We start from the raw sequence: 10,097 nt of genomic DNA on the forward strand, positions 1-10,097 counted from the left end.
TTTTTTATACAATCTGATGAGTAGATAAGCTCAGACTTAAAATTCTTAAAAGCACGTTTATTGTAACAAGAATTGTTATGTATTAATACTGCAATTTTCAATAAAGATTGACTTGGGACTTCCCTGGTGGCGCAGTGGTTAAGAATCCGCCTGCCAATGCAGGGGACACGGGTTCGAGCCCTGGTCTGGGAGGATCCCACATGCCGCGGAGCAACTAAGCCCGTGCACCACAACTACTGGGCCTGCGCTCTAGAGCCCGCGAGCCACAACTACTGAGCCCATGTGCCACAACTACTGAAGCTCGCATGCCTAGAGCCCGTGCCCCACAACAAGAGAAGCCACCGCAATGAGAAGCCCACGCACCGCAACGAGGAGTGGCCCCCGCTCGCCGCAACTAGAGGGAGCCCGCGCGCAGCAACGAAGACCCAACGCAGCCATAAATAAATAAATTTATTTTTTTTAAAAAAAAGATTGACTTGTGTTGCAAAAAAAAAAAAAAAAAAAGAGTATGTGAAAAATCCCAACTGTAATCAGCAGTCACTCTTACTTTATAAACTAAGATTACTCTGTCTAGTGCACTGGATATATTCACTATCTTAATTGTGCTGATGGTTTCATGGGTGTGTACATATGTCAAACTCATAAAATTGTATAATTTAAATATGTGCAGTTTACTGTATGTCAATTATGCCTCAAGAAAGCTGTTTTTAAAAAGAGATAAACTCAGGGCAAGAGTGTAAATGAAACAATTTCTTTTTTCCTAATCATTTTTCAGGATCAGCTTCTCTGGTTGGGCCTAAGGTTACACTACCAACTAGGCACTTACAAAAACTTTTATTTGTACATTTCTCTTAACTGACTTTGTTCAAAAACACAAACAAACCATTTAAATTCAAGATCTGTAAGGCTAGGACCATCTCATTACTATGGGGTAAGTATTCATGAGAGCTGTAAATGTGTTTTGACTCTTAAGGAAAAGTATTTTTTAAGTTTCTTTCCAATAAGAATTTAGTGACTGGGTTTTTCTTTTCTACATAGAATTTAAGTCCCCCCAATTACACAAAGCTCCATTTTGGCAGAGACTTTATCTTTCTGTTCACCCTCATATGCCTAGCATCTAGAACACTGTTAAGCACACAACAGGCACTCGGTAAATACCTGTCAAAGAATGAATAAAATCCCACTTAAACTGTCACCACCTTTTCCTGGGACCATTTCGAACTGAGGCAGGTGGCAGCTCTATTCCTCCTGTTAACATGACAAGTCCATCTCCAGAGGCAGATACTGTCTTCCTCAAATTTTATTATTATTCACCTTCTTATATTTGTAAAAACAAGGTGGTGTGGCTTAGGAATCTCCCTTCCAGGAAAAGACCTAAAATGGTGTGTTAAAGATTATGCATAGGATCCACAAACTAGAAGCAATCAGATGAGAGCAGTTAAGGAAATCATCCCTAACTGAAGAAACAATCCATAGATTAAAAATTATCGTTATGACAAGTCTGCAGTAACATGGAAAACATGTAGTGTGAATCAGGAATTGAAAAGCACCATCACTGACTATGCTTACAAATTAAAAACGTATACACAATTATCTGCTAGAATTTATACTCCATGAAGGCACAATGTTTGGGTTTGTTCTGTTCAGTAGACAGTGCCTGGTACGGAAGGTGTTTATTAACACTTGTTGAATGAATGAATGAAACTAAATATAAAACATACCTATGATAACATACCTGAAGGGAATGAACACACGTGGAAAATTATGTTCAGGTGATGCAACTGTGGGTGTTTCCTCCACTTTCCCTCTATTTTCCAATTCTCCCTAAAGTTGTGATAAAACTTTCTCAGTTCAAAGGATGGTCACAGAAACCCCTCATCAGGCTCAGGCTGCTTCCTCCCGTCCTACAACTAAGGAAGCATCGGAATGGGAGTAGGTATGTGGCCGGGCTTCAATTCTAAGAGGGCTATTTTGCAGCGTGTGTGGCTCCAGCCAAGGGTCCCTAGGGTACCGGATATTTAGGCTTTTCCTCCTGCAGCGAGAAGGCAGCACTGCCCCCCACTGGAGCCTGCAGGAGAGAGGCTGCTCTTTCCCCTAAGCTGCCCCCAGCGCCTCGCCTCGCCCCACCCCGCCCCCAGCTCACTCCTAGACACCCACGGGGGTCGCTCATCACCCCTCCCGCCCCTGGAGGGGGTATCTCGTTCCCAAGGGGGAGGTCACTCTCCCCTTGAGGGACCTATCTCCACTGAGCGTCACCGGTCCTCCCTGGTCCTCCTCATAGGGTCATTCGTTCCTGAAGGAGAGGTCATCCCGTCGCTGTAGAGCCCATCCTCCTTGAGGGGGGGGGGGTCGCTCGTTCCACCAGGCCCTCTGGGGGGGAGGGTCATTATTCCCCCGTCCCTCTCCAGAGGGGGGTCATTCGTTCCCAATGAGGAGGTCACCCCCTCCCCCAGGCCCCATTCCCCCCGAGAGGGTCGCTCTCCCCCGGCCCTCCTGAGGCGGCGCGGCACTCGTACCCGAGGGGGAGGTCACGCCTTTCGCCCTGCCCCGTCCCCCGAGGGTCAGCGCCGCCTCCTTCCGGGCCTTCCCCCACGAACGACCACGGCGGGCGGGGCTCCAGTGCGGGGAAGCGGCAGCGGGTCCGGCTACCGGGTCCAGAGCGCGGAGCCGGGCGGCGCGGCGGCGGGGCGCCAGCCATGGCGGGCTGCTGCGCGGCGCTGGCGGCCTTCCTGTTCGAGTACGACACGCCGCGCATCGTGCTCATCCGCAGCCGTAAAGTGGGGCTCATGAACCGTGCGGTGCAGCTGCTCATCCTGGCCTACGTCATCGGGTGAGCGCGGCCGCGGGCGACGACCCCGAGGGGTCCCGGGGACGGGGGGGTGCCCCGACGGCCGGGAACTCCCCCTCCTGGGTCCCGGCCACGCACCTGCTCATCCTGGCCTAGGTCCTCGGCCGAGCCCCGCGAGCGCTCTCCAGGTGGGGTCCAGGGGACAGCGACCCGAAGCCAGGGGTACATCCCTACTCCCCCAACCCTCCACCCCCGACCCTAGCCACCAGGGGGACGGGCTCTGTGCCGGCTCTGGGTCCAGAGGCTGCTTTGATGTTGTGTCTCGAAGGCAAAGCCTAGCTAGACCTTCATCCTCGCCATTCATGCTTCCTGTCCCTTCTGACTTCCTCCATGATGTCCTTTGGCTAGGGGTGGGAGGGCTTTGCCCTAAATGACACACTCTTTGCTCTTCACTTCCCATTCTGATGATCTGCTGACAGAAACCAAGGTTTGTGATTTCCACTTGGTTCCTTTTGGGTCTGTGGCTTCCTGTCCTTTCCTTTGAGCATCATATGGTAAGCCAAGATAATAGAGAGGTCACACTTTCAAAAATCACTTAAAGTTCAGTTCCTTCCTTTTATGGGGTTGTTGGAGTTTTTGGTATAAGCACCTGCCTTAGACTCATCGTTCCCCATGCGGCCCTCTTTGCTTATATGCCCCTCCACCATCAGTCCTCACCTAGTGCTTAATTTTAATTGATGCACCCTTACAATGTAATAAAACTCGAGAGGAGGTGGAAATTAATTTACCAACTGGGCCCGCTTTCAAGGTCCACCTGGGGTGTTGTGGTGTCTACATCTGCTGAGCTGACAGATGTTACCTGCTGCATCGTGGGGGGGGGGTTGTTTGTTTGTTTTTGTTTTTCTTAAAAGGCGTAATACAGTGTTCCCCAGACTGCACATAGAGTTATTTGCGAATCTTTAAAATACTGACTGCTGGCTCTCAGACCCAGACTTTCTGATTCAAGTGCTGTAGAGTATGACCAACTCCCCAGGTGATTCTGATGTGCAGCAAATTTTGGGAACCAGTGTCCTAGTGTTTCCCAAACCTACCTGAACATGAAGGACTCATCTGAGGAATTGTTTAAAGGTAACAGGACACCATCCCCCCACTCCCCCTGACCCTGGGGTGGGGCTTGGAATCTGTTAACACTGCCCAAGGGAATCTGCATGATATGGCAGGTTTGGCTTCTACCATCTATCAGCGCAGCAGCAGTAGGTACTGACAGTTGTCAGTAAAAGGGCTTTCCAGGTATGAACTCTGCATCAGAACCACCTGGCCTACCCCCAGGTTTGGACTCTAAGTCACATTAAGTACCATCACAACCAACTCCTTGCCCCCCAGTGATTGTGACGCACCCTTAAATTTTGAGACCCGCTACAAGGTGGTTAACTAAACTCATATTGCTGGGTTGGACCTGAAGCATTTGGAATCAGGAGCTGTCATGCAGCTTTTTCCTTTTGGCTTTTGCTGCTCATAGGAGAATCAGTTTACATCTGCTTTAGGGTATCTGTAAAGTTCTAGACTGCATACAGTATATCTGCACTTGTACAATATGGTAGCCAGGAGTCACATGAAACTTGAGCATTTGAAACATCCCTACTCCAAATTGAGATGTGCTATCACTGTAAAATGCACGCCAGATTTCGAGGACATAGTACAAAAAACAATTAAATATCATATTAATACATCTTATATTGATAGCATTAACATATATTGGATATGTTGAGTTACATAAAACATATCATTAAAATTAATTTTACCTGTTACTTTTTAACATGGCTACTAGAAATGTTGAAATTACACGATTTGCGTTGTATTTCTGTTGGGCAGTGCAGCTTTATTGGATTCCTATGGAGTGTTGTCTGCCTCTATCATGAGGATTTTTTTTTTTTTTTTTTTTTGCGGTACGCGGGCCTCTCACTGTTGTGGCCTCTCCCGTTGCGGAGCACAGGCTCCGGACGCACAGGCTCAGCGGCCATGGCTCACGGGCCTACCCGCTCCGCGGCATGTGGGATCTTCCCAGACCGGGGCACGAACCCGTGTCCCCTGCATTGGCAGACAGACTCTCAACCACTGCGCCACCAGGGAAGCCCATCATGAGGATTTTTTTAAGCAGTAAATGCTTTGCTTTTATACATCTTGGTGTGATCAGATCTGACTCAGGATCTGAATTTAGGGCTTTTAAGAAAAATTTTAAAAAACTTCATCTCTTAACTTTCGGATTCAATTCATCTTGGTGAAATTGTGGTCTCTTTTCCAGTAGTGACCAAAGGTAATCCTTCCTCAAAAAGACTGAACAGGACTTCCTTGGTGGTCCAGTGGTTAAGACTGCACTTCCAATGCAGGGAGCACGGGTTCAATCCTTGGTCGGGGAACTAAGATCATGTGTGCTGCATGGCCAAAAAAAAAAAAAAAAGAGAGAGAGAGACTGAACACTTCTCAGTTATCTAATTGTATTATCAGTCACAGATGAGGTAACAGTTATTTACATAGTGATTGGGGTGAAACCATGTGTCTCTGACTTAGCAACTCACTGTCCAGTCAGCCCTCCGTATCCTCAGGTTCTGCAGCCACAGATTCAACCAACCATAAATAAAAGATATTAAAAAAAAAAAAAAATTCCAGAAAGTTCCAGAAAGCAAAACTTGAATTTGCCACTTGCCAGCAACTATTTTCACATAGCATTTACATCGTATCTGCAACTATTTACATGGCATTTACTTTGTATTAGGTATTATAGGTAACCTAAGAGATGATTTAAAGTATAGGGGAGGATGTGCATAGGTTACATGCAAATACTATGCCATTTTATATAAGGGCCTTGAGCATCTGTGGATTTTGGTATCCTCAAGGGTCCTGGAACCAATCTCCTGTGGATAACAAGGGATGACTATACTTGGTGGTAAAATAATAGTGACCCTGCTCTAAGCTTCTCTGTGTCTGACTAGAATTAAATGGAAGCTTATACTGCAGCTGAATTCCTAGAAACCCTGAAGAAGAGGACTTCTTAGGGAAAAAGCCCATCTCTAAGATGGGTGGTGAACTTGGAAACTACTCAGACAATAAGTAACCAAATAAGCAAATTTCTGAAGTCTCAGCACCTAGAGCTTATAAGGAGGGGAGAGGGATGCTAGTAGCATTTCTTGATTCTAGAAATTACAACAATAGTAGTCACTATTGATGTTTAACAACAGCTCTGATGGGGAGGAGTTCTGATTTGTAGTACCGGCCAATTTCCACGGTGTAAATGCTGCCACTGTGGCCAATTTCAGTCTGCCGATAATGGCTCACAAACATTGTTCCAAGCATTTGACATGCATTAACTCATGTAACCTCACAACAATCCTGTGAAGTCTTGTTATCATTCCCATCTCATAGATGGGAAAAACAGGCACAGAGAGGTTAAGCAGCTTGGCAAAATTTATGCCTAGTGAGTGATGGACTGAGATAGGCTGGCTTCAGTCTGTTCCAGTGTCCTAACCACTATGCACCAGTGCCTTCAGATTTTTAATTATTCAGGCTGATAGTGAAGTCCCCACTTCAGAGGAGAGAAACATACATGTGACCTGAATTCTTAGAGAAAAAGTAAGAAACTATTATACATTTACTTAAAAGATACGATTCTCCTTTCTAGAGGGCATATATAGCATAGAGGGCAAGAAAGGAGACTTCGAAAGCAAAAAGCTTGAGTTCAAATGCTGACTCTGCCATTCACTAGCTGTGTGACCTTGGGCAAGTGGTTTAACCTCTCTGAATTACGGTATTCTCCTCTGTAAAATGGAGAATAATAATGACACCTGCCTTATAAAGTGGTCAGTATTAAATTGGTTAATACACATAAAGAGCTTAGATCAGTACCTGGCACCTAAACATATTCAAATGGTAACTATCATTATCATAATTTCTATTCTCTCATGGTAATTCTGCGGGTCATGGTGCATTGAAAATGTTCAAATACCTAGTAATAAAGACAGCATTCACTGATCATTTTCTTTGTGCTGATCACTGCGCTAAGTTACAAAGTTAAGCAGCTTTTGCAAAGTCACGACTAGTACACATCATACTTTCAGCCTCTGGCTACCAGAGGCTCCCTAGCATTAACTCAAATTCATGCAATCCTAATGGCAATTTAAGAGACCTGTTTTATTTTGTAGCTGGGTGTTTGTGTGGCAAAAGGGCTACCAGGAAATGGACTCTGTGGTCAGCTCCGTTACTGCCAAAGCCAAGGGTGTGACCACGACCAACACTTCTAAACTTGGATTCCGGATCTGGGATGTGGCTGATTACGTGATTCCAGCTCAGGTAAGCCTCCCACTGTGTCTCTGTCTACAGCCCAAGCCTCTGGTTAGCTGCTTTCCCTTCAGTGATTGGCATGCCCAGAGTTCTAACATCACCACTGCCCAGAATGATTGTTTTAGTCCAAGAAAGCAGTGCAGACAGACCTCTTTTTGGCTTAGGGTCTAACAGGTAATATTCAATCTGCTACGTTTCTTCAGCCCTAAAACATGGCTGGCTTAAACAGAGGAAGCTTTCCATATGGACATCTGAGTCTGTCGCCGGACTTGAAAAGTGGAAAAGCATATGCTTTAAATCCTGGGAAAAATGCAGGTGGAACTATCACCTTTCCACATTTTGTGGTTTGCTTTATTGTTTTAAACCCACAGGTAAATCTTTTCAGACAGCGTAAAAACTTTAACAGCCATTAGAGACCCAAAGCCAAAGAAGAAGGAAACAGCCATACCCATATAGGATTCCATCAGGAATATAGGGAAGGGAAGAAACTGATGCAGCGTCCTAGTATCCTGTCTGTTAATCCACAAAGCTCCAAGTTAAATATTGACTCTCTTTAACCATGATAATGGCTCTGATCCACAGTCAAACCCCACATATCCCTCCAGATGGCCCACATGCTAGAGTGACTGGGGTGGCCACATGCAGATAAAGCTGCCAACTCTTGGCTCAGAGCAAGGACTTCAGAAACTCTCTCTTCAAGTGTGTTCATTTTCCCTCTGCCTTCTCAAGAAAAGGTTCTTGTGGGGTGCCCAGAGAGAAATCAGAGCTAATAAGCCATAAAGGTCAAATGGAACCGGGGATTCATAGTTTGCTGGAGGAAGCTGGTGCTGTTGGCATGCACCTGTCTCTACAGAGAGACCTGTGCTTCCTACGAAGCCACGGCCTCGTCCTGGCAGGCTCGGAATATCACACTCCGTCTGTTTACTGGACCCACAGAAGGGTACAGCCCCCTGCTTCTGCCCCTCAGTGGAAAGGAACACACAGCAACTCTGCCTTCCATCTCGGATCGGGGCTGGGGGCCGTGTGAGTTCCACAGGGCTCTCTTCATGAGCTTTCACGATATCCTGCTCCTCCAAAGATAGAACACAAACATCTATTTGCACCGCATCTACTTGGCTCATCTCCAGACTGAAATTTCCCTAAACTTAAAATAGATAAGAAATAGGAAACAAAAAGTAAACCACACTGACTTGTTCAGGTCTAACTCAGGAGAGACACAGGAGCAGCCTTCTGTAAACACCAAGCAAGCAGTGTGTCTACATATGGAACACGGGAGCCTGCTAGGGCGCCTGACCCGGGCCTCCTGCCACATCCTCACGCCCCCCTCCTCCTGTGGCCATTTCCTCATTTCCCAACATGCTTTGTTCCAGGCCTGTCTTTGAAAGATGCCAACTATTCCCAGAGCATCTACCACCTTGTCAGACCCAGGAGTGGAGATGTCTACAGACCCTTTGGTCCCTGAGTTTCCCTGATGGCTCCCAGCACTGACTGCTCTTCTCAGGAGTATGAAATGCTCAGAGCATTTCATTTTACAGCACCAGCGCCCAATAAGGAGGAGGTCCAACTAGAATTTGCAGAGTCTTTGTCTTTTTTTTCCTTATACTGGGAAGTCACTGTTAGCAATTCTTCAGTCTCATCCCCAAGTGAATTGCTCTCCAGAAACTTTAAATCAACTATTTGGCACCTTCATACTTAGGAGGAGAAAACAAATCTTCTCAAAAGGAGAAGTGTAAAAAAAAAAAAAAAAAAAAGAAAGAAGTGTCAGGCTTCCCTGGTAGCACAGTGGTTAAGAATCCGTCTGCCAATGCAGGGGACGATGCACCAGGGTTCGAGCCCTGGTCCGGGAAGATCCCACATGCCACAGAGCAACTAAGCCTGTGCGTCACAACGACTGAGCCTGCGCTCTAGAGCCCGCGAGCCACAACTACTGAAGCCCGCGCACCTAGAGCCCGTGCTTCGCAAACAAGAGAAGCCACCGCAATGAGAAGCCCGTGCACTGCAACCAAGAGTAGCCCCCGCTCTCCACAACTAGAGAAAACCCACACGCAGCAACGAAGACCCAACACAGCCAAAAATAAAATAAATAAATTAAGGAAAAAAAAAAGGAGAAGTGTCAATGGCGAGCCCTGATTGGGTCTTCTGTATAGAATGTTTTATGTATTTATTTTAGTTCCTGTTAGGAAAGAGAACCAGCCAAACTTGAGACCTTTGAGGTCTCGTGTTTTTGCGCCTGTGAGGTAATCTGGTTGGCAGAGGATATACTGAGCACTTATTGACTCTTTTCCCTCAACAAGTCAAGCTTTGTTAGGGAACCATTTCAGGGTATAGACATGTATTTTTTAACTGAGGTGAAATTCATGTATCACAACATTAACCAGTTCAGAATGAAAAATTCAATGGCATTTAGCACATTCACGATGTTGTGTACCATCACGTCAGTCTAGTTCCAGAACATTTTCATCAGTCTAAAAGGAAACCCCACACTCACTAAGCTATCATCCCCTTTTCCACCTTCTCCCTCACCCCCTCACCACCACCAATCTACTTTCTGTTCCTGGATTTGCCTGTTCTGTGCATTTCGTATCAATGGCATCATCCACTACGTGGCCTTTTGTGTCTGGCTTCTTGGACTCAGCATCATGTTTTTGAGGTTCGTCCACAATGTAGCCAGGTCTGTGCTTCCTTCCTTTTTATGGCTAAGTCATATTCCCTTACATGTTTGGACCACAATTTGTTTATCCATTCATCCGTTGATAGACACTGGGTTGTTTCCACCTTTAGACTATTGTGAATGATGCTGCTGTGAACATGGGTGCAGGTATTGGAGTCCCTGTTTTCAGTTAGGTTATAACTCTCATTGATGAGAATGGGAGACCCAAAGATTAGTGTTTTTTTGTTTTTTTTTTTTTGCGGTACGCGGGCCTCCCTCTGCCGCGGCCTCTCCCGTTGCGGAGCACAGGCTCCGGACGCGCAG

At 46.3% G+C, this 10,097-nt stretch overlaps 1 protein-coding gene across 3 annotated transcripts in view; it reads left to right on the top strand.

Annotated features, from left to right (window-relative positions):
• Nucleotides 1-2,612: 2,612 nt before the first annotated feature.
• P2RX4 (purinergic receptor P2X 4) overlaps nt 2,613-10,097 on the top strand; it is a 16,680-nt gene continuing 9,195 nt past the window's right edge. The window contains exons 1-3 of one of the 3 annotated variants that reach the window (XM_028480073.2): nt 2,912-2,976; nt 3,700-3,916; nt 6,985-7,132. In XM_028480073.2, coding sequence (XP_028335874.1) covers nt 7,019-7,132 — 114 coding nt within the window. In that variant the 5' untranslated portion in view covers nt 2,912-2,976; nt 3,700-3,916; nt 6,985-7,018. Of the gene's footprint in view, nt 2,831-2,911; nt 2,977-3,699; nt 3,917-6,984; nt 7,133-10,097 lie in introns of those variants that run through there. The other 2 variants (XM_007123245.4, XM_007123247.4) reach the window with 2 other exon arrangements.

The sequence above is a fragment of the Physeter macrocephalus genome, chromosome 19 (genome assembly GCF_002837175.3).
Source record: "Physeter macrocephalus isolate SW-GA chromosome 19, ASM283717v5, whole genome shotgun sequence".
In the NCBI taxonomy this organism is placed as follows: Eukaryota; Metazoa; Chordata; class Mammalia; order Artiodactyla; family Physeteridae; genus Physeter; species Physeter macrocephalus.